Source organism: Prionailurus bengalensis, chromosome F2, assembly GCF_016509475.1.
Source record: "Prionailurus bengalensis isolate Pbe53 chromosome F2, Fcat_Pben_1.1_paternal_pri, whole genome shotgun sequence".
NCBI classification, from domain to species: domain Eukaryota; kingdom Metazoa; phylum Chordata; class Mammalia; order Carnivora; family Felidae; genus Prionailurus; species Prionailurus bengalensis.
This window is the reverse complement of record NC_057353.1, coordinates 64,029,408-64,052,286: the sequence shown is the minus strand read 5'-3', so window position 1 is coordinate 64,052,286 and position 22,879 is coordinate 64,029,408. Positions and strand designations below refer to the sequence as shown.

The 22,879-nt window shown below is 38.8% G+C and overlaps 1 protein-coding gene across 5 annotated transcripts in view; it reads right to left on the bottom strand.

The window, feature by feature from the left end:
- COL14A1 (collagen type XIV alpha 1 chain) overlaps positions 1-22,879 on the bottom strand; it is a 222,287-nt gene that overhangs the window by 158,498 nt on the left and 40,910 nt on the right. For all 5 annotated transcript variants that reach the window (XM_043601666.1, XM_043601670.1, XM_043601671.1 and 2 more), the window contains exons 6-7: positions 1,520-1,675; positions 569-688 (exon numbers count right to left, since the gene is read on the bottom strand). In XM_043601666.1, coding sequence (XP_043457601.1) covers positions 569-688; positions 1,520-1,675 — 276 coding nt within the window. The remainder of the gene's footprint in view (positions 1-568; positions 689-1,519; positions 1,676-22,879) is intronic.

Here is a 22,879-nt window from a genome sequence, read left to right as displayed (position 1 = left end):
AAACAATCATGTACGTTGTGCGTCTATAGAAGAAAATAGCGTGTACCAAGGTTAAAACCTGTGACAACCTCTGTGGCTGGAATAATTATAATCTCAATATTCTTACACTCCTTTTTTATCAAAAATACCAGTGAGCCAAAGATTCACAAATATTTTTATGATAACTACTTATGGCAAAACAAGGCCAAAGAAAATACCTTCCTTGAAAATAAGGTAGAAATTTGTTTTTGTTTAAATGAAGGGGTGGCTGGAGGAGAAAACAGGTGAAAAGAAGCGAATGAATGGCAAAAGCTAGAACAGCTGGCAAAGACTGTCAGCCTTCAGGATCATTCTGTCTCCTTCTGGCCCAGCCAAACCATTCTGGGGATATTACATTCATACAGCATAAAAAATGGGGTGTCTGGGTTTTAATTCTTAATGCTAAGTTTGAGAAACGAGCCATTTAAGAAGTTTAGATTTTAGTTTGATTTAGAAGCACTATGCCAAACCTTACAAAGTGGCAGAAAGAAATAATGAAACTAATCTTTGGCAAGGTATGTTGCTAAAACATGAACTGAACAGAACATACCTGTTAATGTATTTCCTCCCTTGTATGGTAGATTCCGGACAGCTTCGATGACCTCATCTTTTGTGTTAAAGGCATTCAGGTGCCATTCTATTCTGGGGTCACCACTATACTGTGCAAGACCTGGTAAAAAAGACGAGAAAGCCCACCCAGAAATGATGAGTTATTCAAAGATCTAGTGGACTGTTCGTGAAACTAGCATAATAAAGGGCCTGATCTTTGTAACAATTTTTTGCTCTGCCTCACTATGTATTTTCAAAGAGAATTCTTGGCATCAATTTAAGGAATTAGTTTGGACATATCTTGGGGCAGGAGGAATGTACATATTTTCTAGCCATTTAGAAGTGAGCACCTAATTAGGCACTTGGTATTTAAAAAACAAATCTGATTGTATTTGTAGATAAACGGTCTAGATTTATTGGTGCATTTTTATTCTCAAAGGAATGGCTTTCCTTAATGGCTATTTAAAAGTGGAACTATAAGACTGTATATGATAAAGTAGACATATTGCTCAAAGATTCATAACATTTTTTGTGGGTTTTTTTTTTATCTTGGCTGGAATTAACTTGGCAAAGATTAGTTTGTACTAAAAGACTATTTCCAATTTCCAATTTTCTTAGTTCAAAATTCCACTGGATTCAGCTGATTCTTTTAAATAAAAAGAAAGCTTATACCTGATAAATTCTTAAACCAGCTGCAACTTTAAAAGTTATTATTATTAGGCAGAGAAGATTTTGACTTTTTAGGAAATTAAAATGTGCTTAATGATTAACTGAATGTCATTCAGCATAAATTAGTGGGAATAAATATTTATTGATCCAAACTTGCGCTCTTGGGAATATCATGATAGTTGATCCTGGAATTCTGGAAGCTGCTCTGTAAAAAATTTTTGAAATCTCTTATGATGCTTCCTAGCAGATTTACACATTATTCTGCTAATAATGGAACATATACCAATCCGTGTCTTCTCTGAGCCCACATTGAATGCTGTAACCAGATTCTCCAAGAAAAGCCGAACCAGTCTGAAGTTGAATCTTCCAATGCTCCAGGAACCATCAACCAGGATTACGATGTCAGCGATAGCTGGCGTTTCACAGAAAAACTTCACTTCTGCACAGCACAAACCAGAGAAGTATATCACTGCTGGAACTTTGAAAAGAGTGATTCTATTTTACACCTTTCAGATAACTTAGTGCTAAGAACACAATAAAGTTCCTATGAAAGCAACCATGTTTTTACAACTCTTCCCTTAAATGCATTCTTACTAGGAAAACTTGTGGTTACAGCTGGCAGCAGGGCCAATGTTCTGGAAATAGTTAGCAAAACACTGGCAGGTTCACACCGTCCTGGCAACTCAAGACTTCTGTGTATTTTAGAAAGTACTGTCTGTGAAAAATCATCCAGATTTGGGTTTTAGCCTCTAGATTCTTTCCAGGAAAGGTCTTAGCAACAGTGTGGGAGAGTCAGCACAGATGGGAAGACGGCCAGAAAGCAGAGAGGCGACTCTCCTGGGCTGATAAGTGTGCTGGCGGAAGTGATAGAAGAGAAACACGGGCTTCCTGAGTCCACGGAAAAGTCGCAGCCATGCATTTAATCTAAGAAAGGTACACAGGGAAGGTTTGTGGAAGAAGAAAATTGGGAAAGGGCCCAGGAGTTTACCCAAATTCAAATTCTTTCGTATATTGTCTCTATGTAATGGTAAGATTTTGTCCCTAAAAATCACTTCGTAATTTATCTTTTTAAATGGCTCAATCAGGCTTTAGAATAAGGAGCCAGGAAAGGATGCCCTGAGGCCACAGTGCTACACTCTGAGCTTTACACCCAGGGAAACTCTCAGCTGGCAGTGATCTTTGCGACAAAGCAAGAGCTGTCTGATGGAGGGTGGTCTGTGCTTGACTAGGTGAAAACCACCACTTAACCGTCACACAGAGCCAAGATACTAACATATCTTTAGTGTATTTCAGAACCCTTAGAGTTCTTCAGTATTGGTAGTACCTTCAGCGGCATTGATTCATACCCTAGTTTGTGCTTTCAAGTGGGCTGCATAACTTTGCTCAATGTTCATATTAAGACTGGCAATCACGAATAGTGGGTGCATGTTTCTTTGTGACCATGTCAACTTCTTGAAATTGTCCAGTAAATCCCTATTTTGTTTGTAATCTAACATTAAAATGACAATAAAACAATATTTGAAATACATTCATATAATGAAAACCAAAACACAGAAGTGATTATGAATAAGTTGAATATATTTTCCCCCAGAGGAAACATAATCAACCTATATGGTTGGAGTAGGCAATTCAGTATATGTCCCTAGGCCTATCAGGCTACATTATGCTAAAAAAAAAAAAATCTTGTTTTTCTTTTCCCCCCAGACATAAATATGCATGGAATACCTAGATCCTTTTACCTGAAGGGGAAAAAAAATGTATTTGCCAATGAAATAATCAGATACTCATTATGAAAGCTCAACAGAACAGCTCAATCCAAAGTTTATATATTACATTTTGGGGCACCAAATCTCCCTTCCTTAATAACCAAATACAACGCTACTACACTGAAATATTATAGTAGTATTGCCAGAAGTCATGGAATAAAAATTAATTTAGTTTTTGGAAATAATCAAGGAAAATTAAAATCTTTTGAAGCTTTAAGAATCTCTTTCTCTCAGTTTTTATGGGGGAACTTCAAATGGAGAGTCTTTTTCTTTAATTTCCAAAACTATTGGTGGATACTGTTTTACTTTTTAATTAATTGTTTGGGTACATTGTATATAGGGTCTTTCTTAAAAAGGAACAATTTCCCCCTGCTCATTTAGAAGAGGATGATGAAAACTGGTATTTTCTATTTTACAATTATTTCCAATAAAAATTTTCTATTTATTTAGCTCATTCAAGTCATTTTGACCTGGAGATATAAATTCTATATGGATCCAAAGCAAGCAAAAAAATTAATTGACTATACGTTAGAAGATTGATAAATTTAATGATATTAAAATTTTTAAAGTGGTTCATCAAAAACACCTTAAAGAAAATAAAAAGACAAGTTACAACTGGGAGTAGACAAGTACAGTATAGGAAACTGGAAAAGAATCAGTACTGAGAACAAATAAATCATGAATAGACAATAAGAATAGAGAATAAGAAATATATATGAACAATAAATGAATGAAGAAAATATTTAACTACATTAGTGATCACAGTAATTAAAAAATCAAGATCACAATGGGATATAATTTGTGCTCATTCAGTGGGAAAAAATAATAAAATAAATACCATTTAGAATTTCCCCAAAGATAATGAAATATTTGCACATAAAGCATTTGCAAAATATGTGTGCTGAAAATTATACTATTGATAGGAGAAATAAAAGAAGATATAAATAAATGAAGAGGTTTACCATGTTCATGGACTGAAAAACTGAACATAGTAGAGATGTCAATTATCCTCAAATTGATCTACAGGCTTAATATGATTCCTACCAAAATCCCAGAAAAGGTTTGTTTGTTTGTTTTAGAAATAGACAAGCTTATTCTAAAATTTATATGGGAAGTCATAGACCCTAGAATAGCTGAAACAATCATGAAGAAAAGAAGAGAGTGGAAGAAACCATTTTACCAGATATTGAGCCTATTGTCTATACAGCTATAGTAATCAGTACATGTGATATTTGAGAGGGATAGACACATATGTCAATGAAATGGACAGAAAAGCCACAAATAGACTCATACACATATGCTCAACTCTATGATTTTAAATCTAAATATGATTTTATACAAATGTGCAAAACTACTTCAACAGATGGTGCTCAAGCGATTGGACATCCATGCAACAGATAGATGATGATGATAGACAAATGATAGATAAATGATAGATGGATGGATGGATGGATAGGTAGGTAGGTAGATAGATAGATAGATAGATAGATAGATAGATAGATAGATAGATAAAACTTAACCTAAACTTCATAACTTACATCAAAATTCAAAGTAGATTATCAACTTAAATGTAAAAAGTAAAAATTACAGAACTTGGGAACAAAATAGAATGTAGAGCAAGATAAAGAATTCTTAGAGTTAAGAGACTCTTAAATACAAAGAACAAACTGAGGGTTGATGGGGGGCGGGGGAGAGGGAAAGTGGGTGATGGGCATTGAGGAGGGCACTTGTTGGGATGAGCACTGGGTGTTGTATGGAAGCCAACTTGACAATAAATACATTAAAAACAAACAAAAGAAAGAATGTTTAGAGTTGATACCAAAAGTGCAAATCCATAAAAAGAAAAGTCAATAAATTTGACTTCATCAAAATAAAATATTTGTACTCTGTGAAAGCCCATGGAAATAAGAGTAAAAGAGAAACTACGGACAGAGAAAATATTTGCAAACCACACCTGACAAAGGATTAGTTTCTAGAATACATAAAGAACTCTCAAAACTCACTAGTAAATACAACCAAGCAATCCAATTAAAATATTGGTAAAATACTTGAACAGATATTTCACCAAAGAGAATATACTGATGGCAAGTAAGGACATGAAAAGATATTCAACATCATCAGCCATCAGGGCAATGCAAATTAAAACCACAAGGAGATTTCACTATGCATACCTATCAAATGGCTAAAATATAACACAGTGATAATAATAAATGCTTACAAGGATGTGTAGAAACTGATCACATACATTGTGTCATGGGAATATAAAATGTCATAACGATTCTGAAAACAGGTTGGCAGTTTCTTTTATTTTTTCTTAGTTTTTTTTCAGTTTGCTTATTTTGAGAGACAGAGAACATGCAAACAGGGAAGGGATGAAGAGAGGGAGAGAGAGAATCTGAAGCAAGCTCTGTGTTCTTAGCACAGAGCTCAATGTGGGGCTCAAACTCACGAACTGTGAGATCATGACCTGAGCTGAAATCAAGAGTTGGAAGCTCAACCGACTGAGCCATCCAGGCGCCCCACAGTTTGGCAGTTTCTTTTACGCATATATATAAAATTACTCTGCAACCCAGCAATTGCACTCTTGGACATTTATTCCAGAGAACTCAAAAATGACACCCACACAAGAAAAAACTAAATTAAAATGTTCATAGCAGTTTTATTCAATAATAGTCCAAAACTGAAATTAGTCCAGATGTCCATCAATAGGTTAATGGTTAAACTGTGGTAGGTCCATACTATGTAATACTACTCAGTAATAAAAAGGAAAGAACTTGGGCACCTGGGTGGCTCAGTCAGTTAAGCATCCAACTTCCGTTTAGGTCATGATCTCACAGTTCTTGGTTCGGGACATGCATTGGGTTCTCTCAGCACAGAGCCCACTTCAGATTCTCTATCCTCTGTTCTCTTTGCCCCTCTCCCATTAGCTCTCGCTCTCTCTCTCTCTCTCTCTCTCTCTCAAAAATAAATATTGTTTTAAAAGTTAAAAAAAGGAAAGAACTATTGATACACAACTTAAGTTAATCTTCAAGGAATTATCCTGAATGAAAAAAGCCCCCTTCCAAAAGGCTAGTTATTTCACAATTCCACTTATATAACACTTTTTAAATTTAAAAAAAAATTAGAAATTGAGGACTGATTTGTGGTTGTTAAAGGTCAAGGGTGGGAGTGAGAAGGAGGTAGATGTGGTTCTAAAAGGACAACATGGGAATCTTTATGATGATACAATTGTTTAGCATCTTGACTATAGTTATGGATACACAAACATACAGGTGATGAAACTGCATAGAACTAAACACACACACACACACACACACACACACACACACACACACACACATGAATAAGTAAAATTGGGGAGATCTGAGCAGCTATATTGTATCAATGTCAATATGCTGGTTGTGATACTGTATTGTAATTTTGCAAAATGTTACTACTAAGGGAAATTAAGTAAAGGGTACACAGATTTTTACTATTCCTTATTATTCTTGTGAATCTACAATTATCTTAATAAAAAATCAACTTAAAAAGCATACATAACAGGGGTGCCTGGGAAGCTTAGTTGGGTAAGCATCCGACTCTTGGTTTCAGCTCAGGTCATGATCTCATAGGTTGTGAGTTCTAGCCCCACATCGGGCCCTGTGCTGACAGTGCAGAGCCTGCTTAGGATTCTCTCTCTCTCTCTCTCTCTCTCTCTCTCTGCCCCTCTCCTTCTCTCTCTCTCAAAAATATTAAACACTAAAAAAAAGTTTTAAGAAAGGCATACATGACAAAAATAATGTATAATAATACTATGTATAAGAAAAGATATGTACTTTGCTGGTAGAAATGTAAATTGTTGGAAGCTCCTCAGAACACATTTTTTGACATTTTTTTTCTTTGAGAGAGAGAGTGTGTGTGTGTGCACATGTTGGGGCGGGGGGGGGGGGGTGCTGGGTGGGGAGGGCAGAGAGAGAAAATCTTAAGCAGGCTCCATACTCAGCACAGACCTCGACACAGGACTTCATCTCGGGACTGTGAGATCTTGACCTGAGACAAAAATCAAGAGTCAGACACTTAACCAACTGAGCCACCTGAACTCGCCTGGGCGTTTCCTTCTAAAGCTGAATATTCGCCTATGTTTCCACCCAGTAGTTCTCTTCTTAAGTCTATACCTGAAGGAAATGCTTGCACGTGTACGACAGGAAGCGAGATGTTTGGCAACAGCACTGTTAGCAATAGCAAAATCCTAAAAACAATGCAAATGCCCATCAACAGAAGAGTGTACCAATAACTGTGGCATAATGAAATATTATATAAAAGCAAACATAAATGAGCTATATTGAAATGCAACAATCTGGATGAATCTTAGCAACATACTTCTATTTTGGTAGGTAGCAACATTTGGTGGGGGAAAAATAAGTCCCAAAAGATTGCTATTAGCATGACATCTTTTTTACAAAGGTAAAAATAACTAAAATAAAAAATACTCTCTTTTTAGAAGTATATATGGATGCCAGGGGGGCGCCTGGGTGGTTGAGTTTGTTAAGCAATCGACTCTTGATTTTGGCTCAGATCATGATCTCACAGCCCCAGGTGGGGCTCCGAACTGGGCGGAGCCTGCTTAAGATTCTCTCTTCCTCACTCTCTGCCCTCCCCCAATCACATATGGGGGTGTGCATACTCACTCTCTGTCTCTCTCTCTCAAAAAAAAAAAAAATTTAGCGTAGGTAGAACTAGCTATATAGTGTGTGCCATGCTTAACCTTGCCAATAAGCGTGTCTCTGCCAGAAGCAGATAAATGATCAAATACTTGGGACAGGAGGTAGTTTTAAAACTGCCATGCTCAAATTCAACAATCACACATCTTGGGGTGCCTGGGTGGCTCAGTCAGTTAAGCATCCGACTCTTGATTTTTCACTCGGGTCACAATCTCGTGGTTTCATGGGTTCTAGCCCCACATCCGGCTCTGTGCTGACAGTGCAGAGGCTGCTTGGGATTCTCTGTCTCCCTCTCTCTGCCTCTTCCCCACTCACACTGTCTCTGTCTCTCTCACAATAAATAAATAAATTAATAACTGAAAAAATGTTTTTAAAAATAGTCACACATCTCAAACATAACTCCAGCTGCTGCAGTGAATCTTTTAAAAACTATATTCAAATTTTATTAAATTTTGAATATGTTCAAATCTTATTAAAAATAACAGCCCAGGGGCTCCTGGGTGGCTCAGTTGGTTAAGCAGCCGACTTTGGCTCAGGTCATGATCTCGCAGTCCGTGAGTTCGAGCCCCGCGTCGGGCTCTGTGCTGACAGCTCGGAGCCTGGAGCCTGCTTCAGATTCTGTGTCTCCCTCTCTCTCTGACCCTCTCCCGTTCAGCTCTGTCTCTATCTCAAAAATAAATAAACGTTAAAAAAAATTTTTTTAATAAAAAATAAAAAATAACAGCCCAGATTCAGCACTGATGCAAATGATATCTCCTTCCACTGGAAAATATGTGACCGATGTCAGCATTCTCAAATGGAGAGAGACCAATCAGAAAAAAAACACAAAAATTAAGCATCTTAAAATGTGTTAAGGAATCAAGTGGTGGAAACCAGACACACCTGGGAGCCCAGGTAAATATTGTGTAAAACTCTGCAGTCAAATGTAATTTAAAACAGCATTTAAAAGAGGTAAGTACATATCATTTTATTGTTAAAACATTATTCTGTAATTAATTATTTTAATAAAATAAATCTTTTTTGCTCTTCACACTGTATTTAAAGTTAAAGAAAAGGGGCAGGGAAAATGGTTTCTTGAATGTATTTTAATTCCGCTCTTGGCTTAACATAGTCTTTGTCTAAATGCAATTCTGAAAATGCAGGGAGTGTAAAAAGAAAAAAGAAAAACAAACAAACAAGCAGCTAACTGCAATCAAAGGAAAGCACCCAGGGGTGCCTGGGTGGCTCAGTGGGTTAAGCCACCAACTCTTGGTTTCTGCTCAGGTCATGGTCTCACATTTCAAAGTTGGAGCCCTGCATCAAGCTTTGTGCTGAGAGCCCAAAGCCTGCTCGGGATTCTCTCTCTCCCTCTTTCTGCCCCTCCCCTACTTCTTCCCTCCCTCTCTCTCTCTCCCTCTCTCTCTCCCTCTCGGTAAATAAATAAACATAGAAAAAAAAAAAAAAGGAAAGCACCCAATATATGGGCTAGGTCACAAACATAACACTGAGGTCACAGCATCCAAAGGAGCAATTCCCTTTAGGTCCTACAGCTTCTGGATTTGCATGACAAGGGGCCCCAGGAGAAAATGACAACTCCCTATCTGACAGTTAGGTACATCACGATACTAAACGTTAAGCCCTCTATTCTCGTCTAGTGATGTACGTCATAACAGCTCTATGAGACGCATACAATTATTCTCAGTCCCACTCCAGGACAAAAAGTACGATACATGCGGCTGAGTGATTTTCTCAGGGGAGGCCACACAGTGAAGGAGTGGCAAAGCCTAGTAACATGTCTTTAAAATCTAAGCTCTTAGGGGCACCCAGGTGGCTCAGTCGGTTAAGCATCCAACTCTCGATTTCAGCTCAGGTCATGATCTCACAGTTCGTGGGTCCAAACCCCACATCAGGCTCTCCGCTGACAGTGTGGAGCCTGCTTAGGATTCTCTCTCTCCCTCTCTCTCTCTCTGCTCCTCCCCCCACTCGCATTCTGTCTCTCTGAAAATAAATGAACAAACATTAAAAAAATTATAAAATCTAAGCTTTAGCCACAGGGCTATACAGACGTCTGTGAGGTACTCAACATTATATAAATTTAGAAAATAGGGGGAAAAGTCTCCAAAATGGAGCAGTGTCCCCACAGAACTTCCCCCTGCTGTGACATCCACAGCTAGTATGTGCCATTTGCAAACATTTCCAATTGTCCCTCTAAAACTTTTTCCCTTCCAACTGTAAATGCACTTAGGACCTAAACACCCCTTTTGAAAAGTGTCTCTTTAACAATTTTATCCCAATTTTACTGTGCTACTGACATCATGGTAGAACTCTGTGTTGAAAATCAAAGTTAATTCAAGCACCCCTACCTGTCCGCAGGGGCTGTGCTCCAGGCCAGCTGCTCCAGACAAGGTGCAGAACTGAACCTTCCCCCTCCACCACTGCCCCAGAGTGCTTAATAAAAGCTTTTCAGTGGATCACAAAAAAAAAAAACCCCAACAACCCTGAATTAGTATAAATCAGTCTAGTCTAAACTTGTTTATTAATTTGGTATTATGAGACTAATTCTCTGGATAAAATGTATTTACTTATTAAAAAATGTATTTAACATTTACTACATATCAGGCGCTGTTCCGGGCAACCAGGAACATACAACGTTCTTGCCTTCCAGCTGCTTAATTTCTCAGTGAGGGGAAAAAAAAATCTAACAAGATAACATAAATTCAGATTTTTTTAAATCTTTATTTTTGAGAGAGAGAGAGAGAGACAAACAGAGCATGAGCAGGGGAGGGGCAGAGAGAGAGGGAGACACAGAATCCAAAGCAGGCCCCAGGTTCTCAGCTGTCAGCATAGAGCCCGATGCGGGGCTTGAACTCATGGGCCATGAGATCACAACATGAGCCAAAGTCAGACACCTAACCAACTGAGCCACCCAGGCACCCCGAATTCAGATTTTTTTTAAAAGTGCTTTATAAAAATAAACAGAATCAGGGGGCACCTGAGTGGCTCAGTCAGTTAAGCATCTGACTCTTGATCTCAGCTCAGGTCTTGATTTCAGGGTTATGAGTTCAAGTCCCACACCAGGCTCTGCACTGGGTGTGGCACCTACTTATAAAAACAAAATAAAACTACAACAAAATAAACAGAATGATATAAAGAGAGTTGTGTATGTGGGGGGGGGGGAGGTACTACTCTGGTTAAAATGACAGGAAATTACAAGTTAAAACTCTTCCTTTTATATCATATTATTCTTTTTGTTCTAATAGCATTCAAATTAGTGACCTAAGTATGGCTTATATAGAAATAGGTACAATGTATTTACGGATAAAAGTATTCACCAACATAGTTAATGAAAATAAAAAAGAGAGAATTGACAGAAACTGCCTTTTTCTGCCAGATAAACTCCTATTCATCCTTCAAAACCCAGGTCACACTTCACCACTTCATGCAGCTTTTCCAACAGTCCTCAGATAGGACTCATTATCTGCCCCTCTTCACTGTCTCTGCATTTGCACATGCTTTGCTGTATTCACAGTGCTGGACTAATACGATTTGTTTCCATTTCTGCCTCTCCGATGTGACTGAACTCATTGAGAGATGAGAAATTTGCATCTTATCTTTCCATCTCCTTTGTCTGGCTCCGCTTTTGGCATGAAGTACATCAGTGAATGGGAACTACATTGAATTGTGTTGTTAAAAAGGAATACCTCTTCTCACATAATTTATACCTCTGGCAAAGCACTAGAAAAAAATGAACGACGACAGCCCAAACGTGGTCTCTCCTCCCACCCTGGTGTTCTATCACGCTGGGAAAGTTACTTAGGGATCAGGGATATTGTATCAGGTTTGTCTGACTTGCTATTTTTCCAATGCTGGAGGCCGAATGAAAGGAGAGCGTGTACTATTTTTACTCATATTATTTGAGTATGCACTCAAAAAGCTCTCATGATGATTTTCGCTACAACTGGTCAGATTCAGATTCATTTAGTGGCTTCAAATTATTTTCTCTCTGCCACTAGCAAAATACGTAGCGAGGCCATTCATTAACCAAGACATCTGAAGGAAAACTGTGGTCACAGAACAATTTTTCACTTAAGTCTCTCATGAGGTTAAGTTCAGATTTCCAAACCAAGAGCTCATTTCCAAGACTGGCTTCAGCTGCATCACTGAAGATTTTTTTTTTTTAAGAGTTAACATTATTTTACCAATGGTTCTAAAAAGGGCTTTTCAGTACATAGGCACATTCTGATTCTGGCAATACTCTTGGGGGTGCCATTGTCATCCTCATTTTTCAGAAGAGAAATTGAGGTTCAGAGAGACAAGCGAATGAATCAGTGGTTTCTGCACAGCCAGGGCTGGCTTCCAGGTCTTCCAAAGGTTTGGTCCATGCTACCACCGCCATAGAAAATGTGCTCACCTAAGGCAACATGGATGGCCACTGGTTACCTGTCACATTAATGTTACAAGTTGTCCCTCTAGCAGGTGAGCAACAGAAGCCTCCCGTCAGCTGTGTTTGCTCACATTAATCAGAATGAGTTTAGCACTCATTTAATCCAGTCTTGGCAGAGGCTTACCTTTCAGAGCATCCCTGACAGATGTCTGCCCTATCTACGACAGCACCCCTCCATCATTCTCTTCCTTTATTCTGTTTTTATTATTTGTTTGCGGAACTTCTTACTTCCTAGAAGTTTGTTATTTAGTGGAATGGTTAATTTTATGGGTCAGCCTGATGGGTCCGCAGGGTGCCCGGACATTTGGTTGAATGGAACCGAATGTCATTCCGAGTATGTCTGTAAGCGTGTTTCAGGATGAGATTACCATTTGAATCTACAGCCTGCGTAAGTACCTTGCCCTCCCCAATGTGGGTGGTCCTCATCCAATGCACTGAAGACCTGAACAGAACAGAAGACTAAGTGAAAGGGAACAACGGGGTGGACTCAAACTGCAACACTGGCTCTTTTGGGACCTGGAACCTAACAGTTTCCCTACTAAAACCTACATTATCAGCTCTCCTGTGTCTCCAGCTTGCTGACTGCAGACCTAGGGACTTCTTAGCCTCCCTGATCATGTGAACCAACTCCTTATAATAAATATAAGGAGATATATAGATATAAATATATCTGTCTATCTATCTATCTATAGAGATAAAGAGGGAGAGAGAGATATAGATCTCAATAGGCATTGATATAGATATATAGTTATTTAGTTATTAAACTTAAATATATATAGTTATTTATTTATTGACTGAGGCAAACAGTTGTCATGGTTTCCTTTTTTTTACAATAATAAAAAGACTTGCCATTTAGTGACCACTTTCATCAGATGCTTTCTTTGTGTCTTTTCCATTTAAGCCTGATATTCATACTACAAGGTATGTGTTCTCACTCCATTGAAAAAGAAAGGTTAGAAACTTAGAAAAGTTAAACAATTTGCCCATCATCACACATTGAGCAGCTGGGAAGGCTGAAATTAAAATCCAGGACCAACTCCAAGGGCTGAACCACTTAGCCATTGTGCTATGCAACTCCTTTCACAGAAGAGAAGTATTTGCAAGGAAGGAAGGGGGAAAGGAAGGGAGTACAAAGGAAGGAAGATGGGGGGGAAGAATGTCAAGCCTTGCCACTAAAAAGAACATGACATCAAAGTCATACTGACTTGTCCTATATCCAACCTGGGATGAATGATACCATGACAATTTGCAGGTATGGAAAGCCCAATCCCTGAACCAGAGCCAAAAGAGCATTTCAGCTGTCATTCAGAGCCCTGCATCTTAACAGTTACTGACAATCCCATAAACATCACATTCATTACATTTCTTCTCTGCTCAAAAGCTGTAAGAGACCAGAAGACACTACAGCTGTCTTCAACTATTTAAATGACTGACATACAAAAGGGGGATTAGGAGTGCTCTGTATGCCCACAGGAGACAGATTCAACTCAATTCAAGAAAGAACTTTTGGGGTGCCTGGGTGGCTCAGTCGGTTAAAGGTCTGGCTTCAGCCCAGATCATGATCTCACGGTCCATGGGTTTGAGCCCTGTGTCAGGCTCTGTGCTGACGGCTGAGGGCCTGGAGCCTGCTTCGGATTCTGTATTGCCCTCTCTCTCTCTCTCTCTCTCTCTCTCTCTCTCTCTCTCTTGCATTCGTGCTCTGTCTCTGTCATTCAAAAATAAATAAACGTTTAAAAAAATTTTAAATAGGGGCGCCTGGGTGGCTCAGTCGGTTGAGCGTCCAACTTCGGCTCAGGTCATGATCTAGCGGTTCGTGAGTTCAAGCCCCGCATCAGGCTCTGTGCTGACAGCTCAGAGCCTGGAACCTGCTTTGGATTCTGTGTCTCCCTCTCTCTCTCTGTCCCTCCTCCGATTGTTCATCCTCCCCCCACCCCCCACACACACACCTCAAAAATAAATAAATGGGGGTGCCTGGGTGGCGCAGTCGGTTAAGCATCCGACTTCAGCCAGGTCACGATCTCGCAGTCCGTGAGCTCGAGCCCCGCGTCGGGCTCTGGGCAGATGGCTCAGAGCCTGGAGCCTGTTTCCGAATCTGTGTCTCCCTCTCTCTCTGCCCTTCGCCCGTTCATGCTCTGTCTCTCTCTGTCCCAAAAATAAATAAACGTTGAAAAAAAAAAAAAGTTTAAAAATAAATAAATAAATAAATAAATAAATGAACTTAAAAAAAAAGAAAGAAAACACTTTCTAACGGTCAAGATTTCCATAGATACTGCCTTGGGAAAGACAGAGATCCTCCACAGATCTCTGTCAATAAAAGCAGGTGCAGGTCAACCTTCAAAGGCATGACCGAGGAGTCTCAACCAACCTCTCAACTGATTGACCTAAATGGCTCTCAAAGTACCTCCCAATTCTAAATTTTAAGATTATTTCTTCCCTCCCTCACCTACCAAATTAAACCTAAACTATTCATTGTACTCTTCAAAACCTTCCCTAATTCAAATCCACTTGACCTATCCATATTTATCTCACTCTTCATCCCAATAAAATTACCCTTCTTTCCCCGCAAAACAGTTCCATCTCTGAGACTTTTGCCTCAATTTTTATCTCTCCACTTGCCCCCCACCATTTCTTCCCACTACCTTCTCCAAGCTTTACTTACCCCAATGCAAAATACTTAAAATAGGTTTTACTTCCAGTGAAAATATATGGTCCTTTTAAAATACTTTTATATAGAGTTTACTCTAAAACTTATTTGTACAATTATCTGGTTATTTCCTGATTTTTCCAAGATAATACTGACCCAAGAGAAGCTATTTCACCTTACTATCTTGGTTTAAAAATAAAACTTGCTCAACCTCAGAAGCCAGTGTATTACCTTCTCTTTTATTTTCACCTCTGTAGATAGTACGACATGATTTGGGTATGTGTTTACTTTGGTTGTTGCTTTTCTGAAAAATTGCAATAACTCAATCATCCCTGTAATTCCGATTCATCCATAAAGAACAGATCCTGACATCTTGCAATTTCTAAGGTCGAAACACCTGCTCAACAGGACTGCAGGTATAGAAATAAGATGTTTAACACAAAATCCTTAGACAAGAAGGAAGGTATCGATCACATGAGTCCAAGCATTCCTAAGGGGGACAGACTGCCAAAATCTATAGCAGTGCCCATAGTGGTGCCCGATGGAAAAATTGTCTGTGTGTGTGTGTGTGTGTGTGTGTGTAAATTGTGTGTATATATATTTATATATGTGTGTGTATGTGTGTGTATACTGTGTGTATAGTATATGTATACTATATGTATAGTATATGTATAGTATATAGTATATATATATATATAGCATACATATAGTATATAGTATACTATATGTATACTATATGTGTAGTATATAGTATATGTATATAGAGAAAGAGAGACCACATTCACAGCACTTTTATACACACACACATACACACACACACATTACTAGCTCTTAAAAATGAGGACATTTGAAAACTTATTTAAGGAAAAACTATGATTTCTTACCAATGGAGAATTCACAGGCTAAGAATGGTAAAAGTTGCTGGAGGCCAACAGCCCACAGACAAGGTGTCAAAATCCTTCTAAAATGGCTTATTAAGTACTGGGGAGGGGAAGACTAAGAAAACTTGAAGTATATTGAGAGGTGAAGCTCATCTCCTTGCCCTCAGGAAATCCTGCCATTTCACGTACAGGTATAACGTACTTTGCAGGTGTTCAATGATTATTTTCTGAGTGACTGATTCTGCCTCATGTCTCTCTGAATTCCTGAAAACATGAATTGTAATGCTTCACATCAAGGAGAAAAACAGAAATCAACTTTCTGCCTTTTTTGTGATAAAAACATTCTTTTCATTAACGCAGTTTTTATTAATCTTCTCCACAGAATTGTGACTCTCTCCTTGAGTCTCAAAGAAGCCACATCCAAATATTCAACAAATAGTTGTTGATCATGTAAGATACTCTGTTGCATTCTGTATGCTATTTTCTCCTTGAAATCAAGCCATTAAAATAATAATAATAATAATAATAATAATAATAATAATAATAAATGGAAGGGTACCTGGGTGGCTCAGTTGGCTAAGCGTCCGACTCTTGATTTTGGCTCAGGCCATGATCTCATGGTTTGTGGGATTGAGTCCTGAGTCGGGCTCTGTGCTGACAGAGTGGAGCCTGTTAAGGATTCTCTCTCTCTCTCTCCCTCTCTCTCTTCCCTACCCCTTCTCATTCTCTCTCTCTCTCTCTCTCTCTCTCTCTCTCCTCTCCAAATAAATAAATATACTTTTTAAAAAAGGAAATGGAAAATGGGGTAGAACCTGACATTCCTTAAGTGCCCAGGCATGTCATATATGTGCTAGCATTTCATTCTCACAACTAGGCATATGCTTATTTTGACTACTATGCTGCTTTTTCCAGTGAAGAAACTAGGGCTTAGGGAGGTTAATGGAGTAGTCCTCCCTTATCCATGGTCCTCCTTTATCCCTGAGGTCAACTCGGTCTAGGAGAAGACAATCATCTCTCTGAGGTATCATCAGAAGGTCAACAACGGCCTATCACTTCATTACACGTCATCCCCTTCCCTTCATCTCACCACGTGGGTGGCCATGCTATCATCACACATTGTCCCAGGAAGAAAATGAGAACAGGACACCAGGGTAATTTGAAGAGAGAAAGAGAGACCACATTCACAGCACTTTTATGACCATATGTTGTTATAATTGTTCTCTTTTATTAGTAGTTATTGATTAGTAGTTGTTGATCTCTTACTGTGCCTAATTTACAAATTAAACTTTATCATAGGTGTGCATATATATAGGAAAAAGCATCAGATGTAGAGAGTTCGGTACTGTCTGTGCTTTCAGGCACCCACTGGGGGTATTGTAACGCGTCTCCTGCAGATAAGGGCGCACTGCTGTGTGCCTAAGGTTGCAGACCTAGGTAACAAGCCAGGGAAGATTTTACATCAAGAGATGTTTGACCACAAAGCTTGTGTGCTGTATTCTAAGTCATAGTGATCTCAGTAAGTAAAAGGGAAAACAAGATGGAAAAAGGAAGGTTCAGTATGGGAAGAAAAAAGTATTCTGATGAAAATGTTTTTTATTTCTTCTCTTAAACCTCAGGCTGGGAAGCAATTCATATCACCTTCTGACGTCTCCTCTGAGCATGTTACACAGACTCCAGAAACCTGTGATGTGTCTAATGCCTCGTGCTTCATAGACTATCTTTGCTTGTTCTGTGCTTCCATGAAATGCTACGAAATGCTTAGAGCGAAGCGAGGATAAACAGGGCCATAATTATATCACAGCTTTTCTATTACACAGTTGTAACAGATCAGGATTTATTTTAAAATTAATACAATAATTCTTTTCTTCCTCAAACACAGGTCACCAGTTTATTGAGCAAGCTGAACTTGCTAAACTTCTCAACCTTTTTCTGAACGAATTAATAAATAAAATTACTTAACATCATTTTTTAAAAAGAGTGGTGTATCTAATATACAAAAACCCCTGAAGAACATACCACAGCACGCAGCTAGTTCTCTGTCATTTAGAAATGGCTTCAACCATGGGGCGCCTGGGTGGCGCAGTCGGTTAGGCGTCCGACTTCAGCCAGGTCACGATCTCGCGGTCCGGGAGTTCGAGCCCCGCGTCAGGCTCTGGGCTGACGGCTCAGAGCCTGGAGCCTGTTTCCGATTCTGTGTCTCCCTCTCTCTCTGCCCCTCCCCCGTTCATCCTCTGTCTCTCTCTGTCCCAAAAATAAATAAACGTTGAAAAAAAAAATTTTTTTAAGAAATGGCTTCAACCAGTCCCTTCACCCCTCCTCATTCCGATTTTGTCTCTCAAAGTCTTATCTTTGACTCTGGTCAAAGATTCCCCAACACGATTCAGGGTGTGGCTATCCATTTATGCTCTTCACAATTCTTTATCTTCTATTTGATCACTTCTCAAATCCAGATATTCTCTTTTTCATAGTCTCTCAATCTTTCCTTCTCTCATTTTTAATATTTCTATGACTTTAATAATGTTGTTTATTTTATAGTCTGTATGTAATCATTCCACAATTGAAACCCCCGGGATTCTGAGACCACCCTTTCTGTGTCTTCTGATTGTTATTCATAGCACATGGTTTACTTCTATGCTTCACAAGTTTGGATTCTGAGCTCTTTCTTGGCATTGCTGTATCTGTGGCAATCTTTGGAATTTGAGTCATACATATGTGCCTCAAATGTGATTTTGTGTCTACTGCTGCCAGGTACCCTACTTTTACTAACGCTGAGCAATTTTTCACATTAATCTCTTGAATGGAAGGTTCCCAGAGCATGTGAGGAAGGTAAATTTGAATGCTTAATTTGAACACGGTATGGGCCCATCGTTATGAATTCTCAAGACATTTCCCCCCACTCGGCACAGGCACAAATAGACAGAGGTGCTTCCTCAAATTCTCTCTATGCTTATGAGCAGAGATATTCTAGTCCACCCTAGTGCTGTTGCTGATACACTATATCCACTGTCTAGATAATAGTAATTATAACAATAATGAGAAAAATGAAAAGGAGTCAGAGGATAGTGAAGCACAAGAAGGAAAAGGAGGAGGAAGAGGAAGATCTACAGAGCATGCTCTGGGGGTCAGGCACCCTCCTAAATACTTTAACACATGAATTCCAGCCCACAACCTAACTCCAGTGTCCAGTTTATGAATGGACCCAATCCATTCCCTCTAATCTCTAAGAGTAAAGATGTAGCCAGCATTAACCTACACACCCCACCCATTCTCCCATACTGTGGCTGATCTTCTCACTCCTGCCTTACCAAAATTCACATCCCCAACAGTCCCACTCCTGTTGAACTGAACTCATAATCCTGGGTTCGGCAGATCTAAGACCCAGAATAACTGGTGGAAAAGGTGTTAACATTTCAAATTTATCTCTTAACAGTGAGCCCAGAAATCATGAAACTATTAATGGGAAATAGGTGGTCCTAGTAATAACATACCTTCAGAACAATCGTGAGCCCTGGCTATTGTTCAACCATAATGATGATACCCAAGGCAAAACTGACTCTTCTCCAAGAGTGCTGAGTCCCTGCCAGACTACATGAGTGGACTGAGGGTAGAATCCTTTCAACTGTGATCACTAGTTAAGTCTCAGTGCCTAACTCAGCGCTCAGCACTAAGGGGTAATCACCAAACCTCCTCTATGCATTTATTGTTAAATCAATAACATAAAAGTTTGGTCTGTGATTATATTGATTCATGCAAATTATACACTGCAATATCAGTAGCAAATACTTATGTAGCACTTACTATGTTCTAGGCACTTCACGCATGCTAACAAATTTAGTCCTCACAACTAAATTTTGGGAGTTGTCATGTTTCAGATTTTAAGAGGTCAAATGTGATTGTAGGAGAAGTAGGATCCATTGAAGGTTTTATATATAAGAGCACATCCTATGCAATTCTTTTTTTTTTAAGTTTATTTATTTATTTTGAGAGAGAGAAAGAGAGCATGCATGAGAGAAAGAGTGGGAAAAGGGCAGAGAGAAAGGGAGAGAGAGAATCCCAAGCAGATCTGCCCTGTCAGTACAGAGCTCGATGTGTGGCTCTATCTCACAAACATGACCTGAGCCAAGATCAAGAGTCAGACGCTTAACCAGCTGAGCCACCCAGGTACCCCATCCTATGCAATTCTTATTGAAAATACCAACACAGACCAGCACTCCTCAGAAAAGCGATTAATTACTCAGTTCATCAAGTGATTCTGTTCCAGCACATTCAAAAGCAAGGAACAGCGATCATTTTATGAAAAGGGCAGGGTAGAAAATCTTTTAGTCTTTGCAGGTCCTATGATACTTGTTCTATCTGCTCAACTCTGGTTTTGCGGGAAAGCAGCTATAGACCGTATGTAAAAGATTGAGCATAGCTGTATGCCAATAAACCCTTATACGGTGTAAGAAAACAGAGGATGCACTTGGACTGCGAGCCACAGTTTGCCAATCGTTGGAAGAGTAACTTGTGCTCAGCTCATATTTTTTCCTAAGAAAAAAAAGACTTTATCTTCTCATTGTAAAAAACTTAAAATAATTTTTTTTTATTAAAAGAAAACAAAGAGGGTCAGATCCTTTAAAAACCATTAAGAGGGGGGGAAAAACTTTATGTGACTTTTCCTATCTGTTTCATAATCTTTTTCAGTTGGGCTCTGCATTCTTGGTCAAAACACCAAAAATAACTGAAGAAAGCTGTTTGGACAATGGAGAAATAGCTGTTGAGGCAAAAATGCCAATATTATGCTTAAAGGCAAATACCACTTTTGTTTGGGAGTTTGCTTTGGATTATTGAAGAAACGTACAGTAGATTGAAAACACGTAACTATTTCACTGCACAGCAACTTCTGTTAAGTCTCTTAACCTTTGAAACTAAAATTCTAAATTATGTGAAATGTCTGATTGTATCTCAGCCACTATCAATGTCAACTCTTGTACCAAAAATTGTAGGCCATAAATAGAACAAACAGCAACACGGTTCAACGTGAATTCTGGGGCTAGCACATTTAGAAGAGGGGCTATGGCAAGTGGTACATTAACACTTGGGTGGGGAAGGCCTTCTGGTTGCCAGTGGGCTCCATGAACGCTCCTCCTCAATCTCCTGGGAGCCCTAACTCTGGCCTGGACTGTCACCACTGTTTACAATTTATGTCTTAAGACAATTCTCCACAGCCAGTGCCCTCAGAACCACACTGTCTCTGCACACACCTCACAGGAGCCCCTGCCTAAAAGTGGAAGCCATCTTTGTTTCCACAAAACTGCTGAGAGTGTTTGCCTTAGCCCACGTCCTGATCACTGCAATAAAGACCTTGAAACAGCTTCTGCCTGACAGTGGGTTAAGGGAAGGTCCTTCCATAATCATGTTTAGTGAGTAAAGCCAATGCTTTGCTGAAGGACCAGTCCTCCAGATGTTCATTTACAGTTATCAAAACATGTGTCCACATTACTCTTACTGTTTCATTGTCCATTTTCCTGTATTTAATTCACTTCATTTAATCCTTGATTTTAGAAGGGCAGGAGGAAGGGGAATCGGGGGGAAAAATGAAGAACTTAGGATATTTAGTAATATCTAGTTATACCTAAATTCTGGGACCAACTCTAATCCATGGATGGAAGATAGATCTCACCTTGAGTGCCATTCTTTAAACACTGCATGGTGAAGAATGCTAAGCTAAAACTCAGCTAAGAGCTTACATGTAGAATCCTCCATAAAAATATTTACAAATCTCTCTTTTCAAAAATGAATAGGAAAGACAAATCCAAAACTAATGAGTTTGGTTACTTAGAATGGGTGAGTAAAGCTAGGTAGATGAAAAGGGGACTGATACTTCTTTTGAGTGTTACCTTTTGTATAATTTTTTTTTTTTGCTCTTGGAACTACATTAGTGTTTTACATACTCATAAATTAACCTAGCTGTATTAAAAATGAATAACAAAACCACAGTGAATAGGGAAGAAAAGAACTAACCCAAGATCCTTTTGAACACAGATGTTTGTTTTATTGTAGACCCACACTAAAGGCAAATATTGAACTCTAATTAACAGATATTTTTTACAGTGTGTATAGATTAGAAATCCTAAAATGACTTTTATGACTGAGCATATAAGCAGATATATTTAAGATTTTGGGAGCCACGTGTCCCAAATCCCTTGCAAAGGGATTATAAATATGGAAAGGGGAGGGGCTAGAATGAACCCCGTGATATCAGTCTAAAGTAGATACAAGTTGTAGCTTTAAGACAGATGATAGATAAACAGAGGAGTGTGTGTGTGCAGTGCATGTGTACTCTCAGCTAAGAGGACCTAGAAACAATAACAACCTAGAAGCAATGAGCACATCTAGTGCCCACATCTTGGTATCTAAATACCATTCTATGAAAAGAAACCAGAATTTCTTGAATTACTGATTGATTTCAGAGCAGGACAGAAAAAATACAAGAAGACTCTGCAATGTAAGGTTGGTGCCATAAAGTAAGAAAAGCTTAAAGAATGATAGGCATAGAGCACGGCTTGAAATAGCTCCCACTGAACAAATCTGGAAGAATTTGAGCATCAAAATAAATAATGATAGTAATGGATTTTAATCCATCCCCTAAAATAAGAATCCATGAGTCCATTTTGATACAAATAGACAAATATATGTGGGCAAAGGGAAAGATAGCCCTTACAGTAGAAAGCCCATTAATACATGTAAACAATGGAGTGAAGAAAATTACCATTTTTATAAACACTATAGTAGCCACTGATGGAGGCAAGAATCATCAATGAATGTTAAAACAAGTGGGTAAAAATTTAATGAGAAAAGCAACATATGCATAGTCTCAAAAATCTCTTCTCACAAATTATTTATTGTAATGAGAAATATATATCTGATACATTTCATATCAACCAGGAATTTGCAAGTCAAGAAGTTCAGCTTTAATACTCATATAAGAACAAGACCTTGCATGCATTCTATGTGGGCGGTTGAAATTGATACTTCCCAAGTAAAGGAAGCACCCTCAAAAGGCTATACCCTTAGTGAAATGATGGACTAGAAAAATATCTACTTTCCAGCAAGGGCAATAACAAAGAGTTTGTATTGGCCTAAGCTCTATGTGGAAGAAAAGTGTCTCTCCTATGAATTTGTAACCATGGACAAATTCTGAGTGTTCTAAGACAAGAAATTAACATAAATAGTTACTACCTAAGGGT